Source organism: Equus caballus, chromosome 12 (genome assembly GCF_041296265.1).
Source record: "Equus caballus isolate H_3958 breed thoroughbred chromosome 12, TB-T2T, whole genome shotgun sequence".
NCBI lineage: Eukaryota > Metazoa > Chordata > Mammalia > Perissodactyla > Equidae > Equus > Equus caballus.
Genome location: NC_091695.1, coordinates 29,088,907 through 29,103,840, shown reverse-complemented (window position 1 = coordinate 29,103,840; position 14,934 = coordinate 29,088,907). Strand labels below are relative to the sequence as shown.

The window sequence follows — 14,934 nt, the reverse complement described above, 5'->3', positions numbered from 1 at the left end:
CTATACGGGACTTCTTTAACTCTGTGCATCAACTGCATTTCACACTCAGTCAAAAATGAAGTCTTTCATATTTTCATTTGCATGAAAATAACACATCAGACTATCCTAGAATTAATACTCTTCAAAATACCCTTGCCCTGCCACAGCTGTTTCTATTGCAGGGCGCGCAGGCTATCGCGACCTCACCTGTCACTCACGTTTTCCCCATGAACTATTTTTAAGGCGGGAGCAAGAGTGTGTCCTAGCTTCTTAGCAGCACCCCGGGATTTCCAGAGATGTTAAGGGCTCAGAGACATTGATTAGTCTTCTTCAGCATGGCGCTACACGAAATCAATTTCCATATTACTACTGGCAAAGGTTTAAAAATACATAGGCAGGAGGGATAATTACCCATTTGCAAAGCAGAAAAACTTGGAAATGCAAGATATGCTTCAAGCTCCCAGATTATTTTCAGAGAAAGAGGAAATTTCCTCCTCAGAATAAGAATGAGCCTCTGGAAGCCACAAAGAACTCCCTCGGTGGACCTTCCCTGCCCAGCGAACCGCGATCCAAGTCAGCAGAGCTCGGCCAAGAGCTTCCTTCCAGCCACAGGGAAAAACCTACCAAGTGGAAACATTTTGTCCGCTCTCTCATGAGCATTAGCAAGCGCCGACAAGGCTTTCCCTATGCTTCATTTCTGAGAGTGAAAGGGGCACGACTGCTAATTGCCTGAGGATAAGAGGCAAAACCCAGGCCTACCCTCAGGCAAACCGGACCGTGGTCCCCCACCTAGAAGGCGTGAGTGGGACAGGGACGGGAGGAGCAAGACTTCCGACTATGCCTTTTTCTATACTTCTCGTTTTTGAATCACGTAAAAGCTTTATGTATTTGAAGAAAAATTAACTCCAGAAGAACAATGTAAACCCTAAACTTAAGAAGCAGCAGAAACAAATGAACTTTGCAACTTCCAACAGAAGGCCCGATTTGGGCAGGAACACCAACGGGCACTCCAACTGTTTATCAAATGTTGTGCGGTTATGTTACTTCACATTGCTTTGAAACCCATTATTCTAGCTATGTATTCTTAAGATAGGTTTATTCTAAGATCCAAAAGAACTACAAAGAAACTCTAAAACTTCACTCAACAGGATGATTATAACAATACGATATTAAAAGGTTTAAACTATTTTATGTGTATCATAGGATAAAAAAATTAAGGCTAATATCATTAGAAATCAAAACTGTCAGTCTAAGACAAGAAGTATAAAATAAGGGCCGGCCCCGGGGTCGAGTGGTTAAGTTCATGCGCTCCGCTTCGGGGGCCCAGGGTTTCGCGGGTTCGGATCCGGGGAGCAGACATGGCACTGCTCGTCAGGCCACACTGAGGCGGCATCCCACGTGCCACAACTAGAAGGACCTGCAACTGAGATATACAACTATGTATCGGGGGGTTGGGGGAGATCAAGCAGAAAAAAGAAAAAAGAAAAAAAGAAAGAAAGAAATTAAGGGGAAAAAACTAGGTTTAATTTGTAAAGGAAATACCAATATGAAATCCAGGTTTTTCTTTTTGTCAAGATTTTTCTCCAGCTCTGTCCCGAAAAGAACCTAGATGTGAACCTCTGTGACAGTGAGCACACCGAGCCCCCAGATACTGATTTCTAAACAGCATTTCCCCACCAAAAGGAACCAGGGCTCCTCAGAGGAACGACTGCAGATCTGAGGCAGGAGAAACACAAAGTGGGTCTGCGACAAATTCTGTGTCAGGAAACAACGGAGCATTCAAAGACTAATAGGGCCCTGGTGAAAGGACACAGGAGCCCAGCTGAGGGGACAATCTGAGTATCCAAAGGAATAATGATGATAACTGACTGCGATACACTGAATAAATACAAATGCAAGGGGCCACAGCAACTGAGAGAGAGAAAGAGAACAGAAAGGGATGCTCCTTACTGAAGAGGAGCAGCTAACAAATGAAGGAGGATTGAGTCAGAAAAATCACCACTTTGCAACCTCCAGTACAGGACCCGGTTCGGGCAGGAACACCAATGGGCACTCCGACTACTAGAAGGCCCCAGCTGACCAGGAAGGTCGCTGGGAATGGGCTCCCTGTCTGTGGCCCTCCGCAGACGCCCGAGGAAGCTCCGGGAGAGTCCAGCGTGGTCTGCAGTCACAGCCAGGGCCCGCTGCCCCACCTCCAACCACAAGAACGGGCCCACAGGAACTCATGTCCCTCCCGAGGTGATGCCAAAACCAGGGGGAAGGAGGTGAGGCTGGGAGGCAAAAGCGAGAGATGGTAAACCCATGAAGTGGGAATTACACATTATTTATGCTTTAAATGGTTTCTAAAAATAAATAGATGCTGGCATCTATTACTTTTCTAACTTGCTCAGGAATAAAGGATGTAAACACGCTAAGTTGTTATGGTGAACATCCTTATGCCGAAAGTCCCCTCCAGAAAGCAACCATTTCTGGAGCAGAAGTAAAACTGCTCGGGCAGAATACGAGCACTTTTGAAGATCTTTATTCACAGGGCGAAACTGGTTCTCCAAAAGAGTTAGTTATCAAATTACTTAGCAGTCGTTAGCACGAAGAATCAGCAAGCAGAACACAGGGTGAGTAAAAAAGACCGCCTTCTCTGAGAACAGCATATTTACAAAGAAGTTTCCAGAAAACAACACATCTGCATGTGAGGAACTGCCCACAGCTCAGCGCGGCGGGTGCCAGACCACAGGGGGCCGGGGCGGGAGAGGCCACGGGAGCCAACCGCTCCTCGAATCACCCTGATGGAAAAAACGGTCCAGCTCTCGCCAGTGCACCTCAGAGGCGGGCTCCGACAGGACAGGCACACGCCTCAGGACCTGCAGACTGCAGGCTGAGGAAGAGGCGAAGCGGGCTCCCCGGTTTCTGAGCCCCTGGCTGGGGGGAGGCCACACTGCTCACAGGAGGAGGGACAGACGAGGGCAAAGGATGGTTGTGGCCGATGTTGAACTGAAGGAACCCAAAGACCGCCCAAACGGAGGTAGAGAGCGTGGCGCTGAGGCAGGTCTCTGCGAGACAGAGCAGAGGGCGTGGCTGAAAGTACAGGGATCACGGCCTCCCCAAGTCCGCCTGCACAGACACCCAGGACAAAACAGCCACGGCTGCAGCCACCGCACCGTCCACACATTTCACCTGCTCCAGCTGAACCCACACAGCCCTTCCGTCCTCCAGCTCTCCTTGCACAACTGAAACATACCTGGGTTATGCGCCCCTTACTACATCCTGACTCTTCGGCACCTAGAACAGTGCCTGCCCCGTAACAGGCACTCGGGAAGTATCTGAACACAGTGCTGTGCTCGTGACAGGCGTACACACACAGCCGTTACACACCCGCCACTGAAACATTCTCTAGCTCTGCAACATCATACACATGCACACTGCTCTGCGCTCTGTGGGGTGGGCGATGTGAACGGGACTTTAGTGCTGGCCCAAAGCACTAACTTCACAGCTCAACCCAGGCATCAGGAGTGCCTTCTTGGACCAACGGTTCCTACTCCCCATCCGTTCTTGCCTCCAGCTCAACCCATTCTCCACACAGCACCAGCGTCATAAAAACCCACCCAAATCACCTCAACCCCTTCCTGAGAAGCCACAATACCCTGGGGCCCTCAGAAGTCCTTAAAAACAAAACAAAAATCCCAGCTCTGCTGGGGAAGGCTCCACCTGACTCCCAACTCCCTGGTCCCCCTCACCTTGTTCGTCTTTTCCCTCCGCCTCCGGTCCAGGAACCTCCGCAACAGCTTCATGGCCTGACGCGGCCAAGTTGTTCCTTGCCCCTGGCCTTGGCCCCAGCAGGCCCAGCACCGGGAAAGCGCTCAGGCTGGCTCCGCTCAGCTTCAGATCTTGGCTCAAACGTGAGCCCTCCGAAAGGCCTTTGCTGGACCACGGTGTGCACACAGGCGGCCTGCCCACACACCGGGTCGTGTCTTTCCTCTTAACTACTTCCTCCTGTCAGGGTGCGCTCACAACCTGTACTGATCGTGAGAAAGGATCCGCTCTGTCAGCTCTCTGAGGACTGCGATCCTGTGTGCCTCCACCACTGTCTCCCAGGAGCACGGAACCTGGAACCCGGAACCAGATATAGTCACAGAGGGGCTGGGGGTGGCGCTGGCTCCTGCAGACGATTAAAGGGACAGAAACAGGAAGACAAGAAGGCAGAGCTGGGGGCCGGCCCGGTGGCACAGTGGTTAAGTTCACACTCTTCACTTGGGCGGCGTGGGGTTTGCTGGTTCGGACCCCGAGGGCGGACCTGCACACCACTTGTCAGGCCAGGCTGCGGCAGGCATCCCACACATAAAGCAGAGGAATTATGGGCACGGATGTTAGCTCAGGGCCAGTCTTCCTCAGCAAAAAGAAGAGGATTCACAAAAAGAAAAAAAGAAGGCGGGGCCAGCCCCGTGGCACGGCACTTAGGTTTGCACGTTCCGCTTCTCTGCGGCCCAGGGTTCGCCAGTTCGGAACCCGGGTGCGGACATGGCACCGCTTGGCATGCCATGCTGTGGTAGGCATCCCACATATAAAGTAGAGGAAGATGGGCATGGATGTTAGCTCAGGGCCAGTCTTCCTCAGCAAAAACAGGAGGACTGGCAGTAGTTAGCTCAGGGCTAATCTTCCTCAAAAAAGAAAAGAAGGCAGGGCTGCTTTCAAAGAGATGGCAAGTTGAGTGTGTAGAAAAGAGACAAGATGCAAATAGTCCAATACTACTTTGAAGGGATATATTTAACTGTTTCATAAACCAAACACAACAGAAATAAGCCTGATTTTCTGGGGGGTCTGCCACCTCCTCCTACAAGAGCAGCAGTCAGTAACGGCCACCAGAGGGGCACTATCTAAACTGAAGGGGACGTCTAGAATGGACCCTCAGTCAGCAGTCACTGAGCTAGTCTCACCTCATGCGGACTACGAGGTCAATTCTCCCTCATTTACTCACCAGCTTAAGCCCAGCAAGGGCTTGATGAAGCCTTGCTAAGAGCACTCAGGATGAAACGACAGGGGCGCGCCGCACCCCACTGGAGATTAGAGCAGTCCCCGGGAGAAGCCTGGGTTCCTCCACCAGAGCCTCTCCACTTGGCACCTGCTTCCTGAATAGTAGTAACTCCTCGTTGTGGGGGCCGCACTGCAGAATGTGTAGGAGCACCCCTGCCCCTAGCTGTGACAACCAGAACACCCCAGACACTGCCCAGTGTCTGCACCTTCCTCTGTCACCCCAACCACCCGAGCTGTCCCCCGCATCATCTTTCGTCCTTTCTCCTCCTGCCGACCGGGCTGCACCTGCACCTTCTTCCTTTCCAGCCCCCAGCACACCTCATACCGCTACCAGTTTAGCCTCGACCTGTGCTCTGACAACCAACACACCCGACACAGGTCGACTCAGGCGTCACGAGGTCGTGGCTTTAAGACCTTACTCCCGAGGGCGTTCTGAGTCCTACAGACACGCCCCGTCTCAGGCATTGGTGGACTCTGGGGGACCCACAACTGGGGTCCCACCCACAATTCAACCCAAATAGATTCTCTTTTCTCAGTCTTACATACTGGAGCTCTCTGAGTGAGACGTCTTATTAAAATCTCATTCGGTGCTTTCAAAAACACTGTAAAATCACTGCACTAGATTTCAAGAACAAAATCTGCATTTTCAACTTTAAAATGAAACCGGAGGGAAGCTTAAAAGCAGTAATTTGTTTAAACACTCAAAGTGAAGACTCACATGTGATCAATTCACAGAATGTCACTTAACCCCTTCCAACTCTTAAGCCTTCTCCTCTGCCACTGCCAGCCTGTCATCACAAAGCCTGCCCTGGGCTGGCTCAGGGCAAGGGGAAGAGGAGGGAGCAGTGCCAGGATGGAGCGTCCGCGCAGCAGCTGAGAGAGGAGCCAGGAGCGGAGGTGCTGCCTGTGTGTCCTGGTGGGGTGGGCCACCTGCTCCGTCTTTCCCTGTGTACGTGGCTGGGCCAGGGCAAACGGGATGCTGAGTAGAAAAAGAACAGGGGGTACTAAGCAAGGACTAGTGGGTTTAGGTTGCTCTCATAACAATAACGATCACTATACTTACTAGGACTCTGACATCTTGCTTCAGATGGAGAGGGAACACCGATTTGTTTGCCCACGTCCAGCTACATACACGAACAGCCTGCAGGAGATCCACTCACCAACAACTAGAAAAGCTGGATACACTTTTAAGACTGTTTGAAGGCATCAAGGAGATACTGAGGCAGCCAACTGGAGGGGCAAAGATTCCAAACAAAAGGGCAGCCCACTGAGGCCAGTCTAACATTCCGAGAGCCACTCTCTCCCTCAGGGCATGGGACGATCAGGTGTTCCTCAGGGATTTGGGGAAATGCACCAATAAGCTGGGAAGAAAACAGCAGAAAGCCAAGCAGAAAGTACTGGCTAACAGAGCTCTGGAGAGTTCCATGGGGCTGGGAAGACAGAAATTCAAATACAGGCCTGACAAATCAGACGGGACTTAAGGCGCCAAGATCTCTGAGAAAAGGGAGGCAGAGAAAATGAGCCCAGCACTGTGCAAAAACTGCCTGACAGGCTGAGCCTTCAGGAATCTCATTGTCTTCAGGTGACAAAAATTGGGCTTCAGGACCTGCCAAGGAGGAGGGGCCCCGGGAAACACTTCAGGCTTTCAGATGGAGACCCGGGGGCTACACACTGGGTGAGAGGGCAGATGAAGGCAGCTTATAAGGACTGAGGCTTACAAAGACCGAATCCAGCCTAGAGTCGCTCAGAAGCTGGCTGAACGGAGAGTGTCTGTCCTCTGGGTGTGTGTCAGAGGAAGCGCTGAGGGAAGACAGCATCACCTAGAGTCTCCACAGGTTTTCATCCATAACGCCCAAGGTTCACTTAGAAAAATAACAACAAACAGGACCAAGAGAAAAAAGGAAAACAGAAATAGAAACAGACCCTGGGGTGACCCATACAGTGTAGTTATCAGATGCAGACTTCAACTGGTCAAAAATAGACTTGACAAAATGAAAATTTTCACCAAAGAATCAAAACAGATTCTAGAACTGAAAAATAGGGTAAGTGAAATTAAGAACCCAATCTATGGGTTTAAGCTCAGGTTGAACACAACTGAAGAGAGGATCAGTGAACCAGAAGACAGGTCAGTAAAAAACAGCCAGATAGAAGTCACAAGAAAAAAGTCTGGAAAATACAGAAGGAGCCCAAAAGACATGTAGGACACGGTAAAAGGTCTAATGTCCATATAAATGGGGACTCCCAAAGTGAGGAAAGACAGAACAGGGAGTAAGAAACATCTACAGACAATGGTCAAAACTTGTCTGAAATTGATGAAGGAATCAAGCCATTGACTCAACAAAGAAAACCACACTTTGGTTTTCAGCAGTCCTTCGGAGTGTGCCTAAGGCAAGAACAAAGTGTCAAAAGGAGCCAGACGAAAAAAGGCACCACCTTCAGTGGGACAACAGGAACACTGAGAGCTGACTTTTTAAGGACAGGGAAGGAAGCCAGACGACAATGGATTGGCATCTATAAAATGCCGAAAGAAAATAACCACCAACCTGGAATCCTATACCCAATAGAAAGTCAAGACAAAATATAGACTTTTCACTTCAAAAGTGAAGACAAAATATAGACTTTTCAGGAAACAAGAATGAGACAACTCATTGCCCACAGGCGTGAACTAAAAGGATTATGAAAGCAGTTCTTCAGGGAAAAGTAGTCTCTGACAGAAATACGAAAAAACGAGGAGTGAAGAGCAACAGAAAGGGTCACTACGAGAATCAACCTTCATAAGCACTAACTGTACAAAACGAGGATAATGCCAAAAATGTATCTAAAATTCAAAAGTATGATAATGACACAGGAGGCGGGAGGGAGTTCAGTGCAGTTCAACTGTCAAAGGAAACAGCAGTGTCAGGAGGTAGTAAAAGCAGTAAATAAGGCTCAAATGTAAAATGCACCCTGTATCTAGGAATGTACACAGCCAACAACCTAAGAGAGAAGTACCGAACTAAACACCACGATACGTCTAACAGAAGGCCAGAGAGAAACACAGCACAGCATAGGTGGAACAAACAGAGAACAGATAGTAACATGGTACCTACAAACCAAAGTACCAGCAATTATATTTAAATGGAGCAAACGCTCTAATTAAAAGATAAAAATCGTCAAATTGATTAAAATCAAACTAGCTGTATACTCTCCACAGAGGCACGCTTAAAAATACAAGATCACAGACAGGTGAAAGCAAAACATCCCCAGGCCAACGCTACCTAAGAGAACACCGATGTGGCAAAGATCACTATCAAATAAAGCAGCCTCGACAGCAAGAAGCCTGACTAACGAGGAGCATTTCACAATGATAAAGTGCAATCCACCAAGAAGATAAAAACGCTAAATCTGAATGCACCTCACAACACGATCTCAAAAGACAGAAAAATTGATAGAAATAGAAAAGGAGAAACAACCAAAGCCAACATCACAGTGGGAGGCTTTAAGACACATCTCTCAGTAACTGATAGAAAAAACAGACCCAAAAAAAGTACGGGTGTAGGGGTCGGCCCAGTGGTGCAGCAGTCAAGTTCCCACGTCCCACTTCGGTGGCCTGGGGTTCGGCGGTTCAGATCCTGGCTGCAGACCTACACACTGCTCATCAAGCCATGCTGTGGCAGGCGCCCCACGTATAAAGTAGAGGGAGACGGGCACAGGTGTTAGCTCAGGGCCAGCCTTCTTCAGCAAAAAGAGGAGGACTGACGGTAGATGTTAGCTCAGGGCTAATCTTCCTCAAAAAAAACAAAGTAAGAGTGTAGAACTGGGCTGCCCAGTAAACAGTCACATGCAGCTATTAAGTACCTGAAATGTGCCTACTTCAAATTGAGACGTGTTGCAAGAATGCACACCAGATTTTAAAGACTTATCACAACAAAAAGAAGGCAAAATATTTCAGTAGTCTTTTCATGTTGATTACACATTGAAATTATAATATTTTGGATATTTAGGTTAAATAAAATACATTATCAAAATTAATTTCACCTATTTCTTTTTACTTTATGTAATGTGGCTACTAGAATCTAAATTATATGATTAGCAAACTTGATCTAACTGGTATACATACAACACTGCATTCTCACCGATAAATAACATTTTCAAGGGCCCAAGGAACGTTTAACAAAAATGAATGTACGCTGGGCCATTAGGAAAGCTCGACTCATTTCAAAACGTTGAAATAATGCAGGGTGTACGTAGAGATTACAACAGACTGACAGTTTACGTCCCCCTAAAATTCGTCAGCCCCAAGGTGATGGTATCAGGAGGCGGGGACTCTGCGAGGTGATTAGTCTGGAGTTGAGAGAGCTCCCTCGCCCCCTCCGCCATGTGAGGACAGTGAGAGGCTGGCCGTCTACGAACCAGGAAGCGGCCCCTCACCAGCCACGGAATCTGCCGGTGCCTTGATCCGGGACTTCACAGCCTCCAGAACGATGCGAAATAAACTTCTGTTGTTCAGAAACCAGTTAGTCTATGCATCTGATTATAGCAGCCCCAAAAGACCAAGACAGGGATCTTCATGCAAGGAAGGTAGAAACCAACAAAAAGCTAACCAGAGAATCCCCACAAACGTTGGGAAGTCAAGTGACATAATTCTTTAAAAACTTTATGAGTAAAAAAAGATACCACGATGAACATCAGAACATGTTTTCACACAAGAGAGAACGAAAATCTGGCTTTCAAAACTTGCGGGATGCAGCTAAAGGTGCACTTACAGGGCCAGCTGGAGCCTCACATACATAGACTGGAAAAGACGAAAGAGCCAAAATCAGTTAAGCATCTATCTCAAGAAACTAGAAAAAAGAACAGCAAACAGAACACAAAGCAAATGGAAGGAAAAAAGCATAAATTAACAAAATAGAGAACAAATACTAAACAGAAAAAAATCAATAAAGCCAAAAGCTGTCCTTTGAAAGGGCTACTACAATTCATAAGACTAGCAAGACCGATGAAGAAAAAGAGAAAAGGACAAATTACCAATATCAAAAATTTTTAAAAGGGGATATTACAAGAGATCTTGCACAAAATAAGGATATTATGAACCATATTACACTTAATAATCGGAAAGTTTGGGTGGCCTGAACAAATTCCTAGGAAAAAAGAGCATCTTACCCAAACAGACACAAGAAGAAATATAAAATCAGAAAAATCCTATTTCCACGTGAATAACTGAATCTGAAACTAAAAGCCTTCTCACAAAGAAAACCTTACACCAGCTGGTTTTGCTGGTCAATTCTTCCAAAACTGCAAGGAAGAAAACACCAGTCTCACAGGGGCTCTTCTGGGAATCAACAAGGAACGCTTTCCACCTTGTGTGTTAGGAGACGAGCATGAGCCAAACCTAACAAGGACAACACAAGACAGCAAAGTTACAGACCAAGCTCTCACAAACACAGACGCAACAATCTTAAAATATTAACAAACAAAATCCGGGGAAAGCAGAATACATCAAGGTCAGGTTGGGATTCTTCTAGAATTGCAAACTAAAAGGTAAATCACCACATAAAAGGGAAAAAACTGGACTGTCTCAAAAGATGCAGAAAATGCACTTAAGAAAATTTAATAATTTAATTCATGATTTAAAAAAACACTTAGCAAACTAATAGAGGAGAATTTGGATATTTCGATAAAAATATTTATGGAAAAGCTACAGCCAACATCAGATATAACAGTGAGATACCGAAAGCCTTCCCTCTGACACTGGGAGGGAGACGAGGATCCCTACCCTCACCACTTCTACTCAGCACTGTGCTGGAGGTCCCAGCCAGGCCAGCGAGGCAAGAAAAAGAAAAACGAGTACAGCACTTGGAAACAAAAAAGAAAAGAAACTGTCTCTTGCAGACATACTTGTGAACACCTACAAAATACAAGAAGAATTACTATTAGAAATAAATGGATTTAGCAAGTGAATACGCAGAAATCAATTCTATCACTATATAACAGTAATAAACAATTACATAATATATTTATAATAAAATAAGAAATGTGAAATATCTATGAATAAATGTAATTAAACATGTAGACGATATATATACAGAAAACTGTATAGTATTAAGACAAATTAAAGAAGAGCTAAATAAATAGAAGGCTATATTGTGTTCATGGATTTTAAAACCCATGTTTTTTCCCTCCGAGGAAGACTAGCCCTGAGCTAACATCTGCTGCCAATCCTCCTCTTTTGGCTGAGGAAGACTGGCCCTGAGCTAATGTCCATGCCCATCTTCCTCCACTTTATACGTGGGACGCCTGCCACAGCACGGCTTGATAAGTGGTGCGCAGGTCCACAGCCGGGATCCAAACCTGCAAACCCTGGGCCGCCAAAGCAGAGCGCAAACTTAACCGCCGCACACCGCGTGGGCCCCTGTAAGACCAATATTAAGAAGCTGTCATTTCTCCCCACGCTAGTCTACAGATGAAACGCAATCTCAGTGAAAATCAGAGCACGTTTTCCGGGGAGAGGCGGCCACGCAGACTCTACATTTTAACCGAGGATGTAAAGGGTGAAGATTAGCCCAGCTAGCCTTGCACAAGAACGAGGCTGGGGGACTCAAATTACCAGATGCCAGGACAGGCTAAATCTACAGCAATTTACACAGCGTGCTGCTTGTGCAAAGACGACAGAAAGACCAACGGGGCAGAGCGGAGTCTAGATCCAGGCCCGTATATTTACGGTCACTTGCCTGATGACACAGACGACACTGTCGTGCACTGGGGAGAGGAGGGTCTGTTTAATAAATTATTCTCGGTCAACTGTATAGCATACACTTAAGGAAAAAAAAGGAACCTTGGCCGTTATCTCACACCACAAACAAAAATCACTTTCAGATGGATTACAGGTCTAAATGTGAAAGATAAAATCATAAAGCTTTTACAGGATAATATCTTCATGATCTTTGTGATACTATCTTCCAATGAACACAAAGAGCATTCAATATTACTGAAAAGACTGATCCATCGGGCTAGATTACAATTAAAACTTCTGCTTATCAACACACCACTGAGAGCCAAAGGGCAAACATACACAAGAATGTAAAATAACCTGCCACACACACATGTACTCAGAATATATAACTTGTACTCAGAACATATGAAAAGAACTCCTTCAACTCAGTAAGAAACAACACAGAAAACCCAATCGAAAAACGGGCAAAGGACAAGCACTCACAAGAGAGGATCTCGAAACCGCCAACAGACACACACAAAGAGTCTGCTTCTGCGCGTCCCCGGCCACCGGGCAGCGGCCAGCCCACAGCACACTGAGCCTCCTCCACTCGGTGCCCACCGGACAGCCGCAACGAACGAGCTGACGACACCAAGCGCTGGGGAACGGCGGACGGCTCACACACGGCTGGCGGCAGCACCGCCACTTTGGGCAGTGTCTACTCAGGTTGGACAGACGCAGACCCTGGCCCTCTGCAGTGCCACTCCTGTGAACACCAACAGAAACGCATACATACCTGCACCAAAGAAACAAGCACGAATATGCAGGGCGGCGTTCGTCTGAACTAGGAACATCCAGAATACCCAAGAATGGCAGAAAGAATAAATGATGGTAAATTCAGAGACTGGGTTCCTGGGCAGCAGACAAGAAAGAACAAAGCTAAGAGACAACGCGAGTGGATCCCACAAAGGTACTACTGAATGAAAGAACCAAGAAACCAAATGTACGTATAACTTTATTTCACTTAGACAGTCAAGCACACGGGAAAGTCATCAATGGTGGAAAGCCAAGACCACTGCCGGCTTTGGGGGACAGTTCCTGGGAGTGGGGACGAGGGGGCTTCTGGGAAGCTTGGCCATGTTTCTCTCCTTAATGTAGGCGGTATATTACGAGAGTGTGTTCACTTAGTGAAAAAGTCACTGAGGTGCACACTTACGCTTGGGGAAATTCTCTGATGTATGCTACAGCTAAATCTTTTATAAGTACAGCATTTCGTGCCAACATAAAGTGCCAGGAAGACAAATGCATTTAGTTAAGCACATGCCTCTCTGGTCACACTATTAGCCACGAAACATGAGACAAACGCCAGGAATCGGAAGGGTCCTGAAAGTGTTCACTCAGTGGTTACTGCGTTTCTGAAACGCTGGGCTCAGGGACCGCTGACGTCACCGCCTTCTCCACCCGGCGAGGCATTTCCAGGCTACAACACTGAGCAGTGGCTGGAAACAAACCACTGAGCGACCGGCTCCTCCGCCGGTGCGATGGCCTCCGCCGCTCCGATGGCCTCCGCCGCTCCACACTGGACTGCACACACTCCTGTCCCTTCCCTGCGAGGGCCCCTGAGACCATTCTCTCAAAAACCACCTTATCAAATACGCGGTATCTGACACACACTTCAGTGTAAGTGCCCCAAATTACATGAAAACAAACACAGCTACAAAACCAAACAAACAAAACTACTGAAAAGATAAATACATGAAAATCCCAGTAAAACATAATTTGACCAATCCTTCTAAGCTGTGGTAATAAAATTTGACCTAAACGAACTTCGTAATTTATAAGATTCAGAGGACAAAAAACTTAATGATTCTCTAACCCAACAGAGAAGGAGCATTATAGCCCTGCATAGCGTGAATTAGATGTTAAAAAGGAAACCCAGGGCCTGGCCCCGTGGCCGAGTGGTTAAGTTCGCACGCTCCACTGCAGGCGGCCCAGTGTTTCGTTAGTTCGAATCCTGGGCGGGGACATGGCACTGCTCATCAGACCACGCTGAGGCAGCGTCCCACATGCCACAACTAGAAGAACCCACAACAAAGAATACACAACTATGTACCGGGGAGCTTTGGGGAGAAAAAGAAAAAAATAAAATATTTAAAAAAAAAAAAAAAAAAGGAAACCCAAATGTTTGGCTAATCAATCTTTCAGAAGGACTGACTAAGCCAAGAAGCGCATTAAGCTTGTCATTACTCATCTCCTAAGTCAGTGCTGCAGACCCATCACGAGAGTGTAAGTGTGCACCCACTCGGTCCACCTGAAAGCACCACAGAGGCACCTGTTATGAGCAAGTAAAATGGCACCAAGACAGCACAGAGGCCCCCGGAACCCACGTACCCTCCACTTTCCTAGGTGCCGCTTTCCTCCTTCACCTGCCATGACACCTCACTCAGCTCCCGAAGGAAAGGCTCTGACACCCTGGTCCCAACGCCAACACACCGGGACTAACAAGTTCAGTGTGACTCTAAGCTTTGTAACTCTCATCCGCCAAGGACAAAGTTCCAAAGGGGTCAACCTCCAGTCTTCCACCCCCTAAAACAGATTGGATTTACAAAACACAGGTGTTCTAATAAAGGTGGTGTGTAAAAATATTTTCTCTGTGAAATCCATCCTATTTGTCCACTAAATTTCATTAGGATATTGGAAATATATGATGAAACCCATGGGAAATACACATTTAGCGAGAAATGGCTTAAGACGACAGGTCAGAAGGCACCACACAGCGGGGGGCAGATCAGTCATCGGAGAAGGCAACTTTCACAGGGCAACTTAACAGGGGCCCCCCCCGTACCTGCAGGATAGTGGCCCTGGGCCTCCGTGCTTTCATAGACGGCCTCTGGGGCGTAGGCCAGACCCTGCTGGCTATCGGCGTCCTGGTAGTCGGCGGCCTCGGTGCTGTACACGGGTCCCGGCTCGCTCACGGGGCCTCTGTAACTTGGCTCGGCCTTGAACGAAGCCGCATCCTGGGGAAGAGCCAGGGAGACAGTTCACATGGGCCAGGTGGGTCGCTGCCACGGCCAAGGGAAACACACGGACCACTTCTCGGTCCAGCTGAGACCGAGCAAATGGACAGGGAGAAGAGGAGGCAACACCTGCCGACGTGTGCAGACGGCTTCGATTCTAACCGTGCTAAGTGTGTTCAGAGGGACCACGTGGCACTTCTTCCTGAATAACCCCCATCCTCA

At 47.5% G+C, this 14,934-nt stretch overlaps 1 protein-coding gene across 13 annotated transcripts in view; it reads right to left on the bottom strand.

The window, feature by feature from the left end:
* LOC138916649 (liprin-alpha-1-like) overlaps positions 1-14,934 on the bottom strand; it is a 102,166-nt gene that overhangs the window by 81,587 nt on the left and 5,645 nt on the right. For 4 of the 13 annotated variants that reach the window (XM_070229688.1, XM_070229687.1, XM_070229686.1 and 1 more), the window contains exon 3: positions 14,541-14,712. The exons of 6 other annotated variants lie outside the window; for them this stretch is intronic. In XM_070229688.1, the coding sequence (XP_070085789.1) occupies positions 14,541-14,576 (36 nt within the window). In that variant the 5' untranslated portion in view covers positions 14,577-14,712. Of the gene's footprint in view, positions 1-3,710; positions 4,110-14,540; positions 14,713-14,934 lie in introns of those variants that run through there. 3 more of the 13 variants (XM_070229685.1, XM_070229690.1, XM_070229684.1) reach the window with 2 other exon arrangements.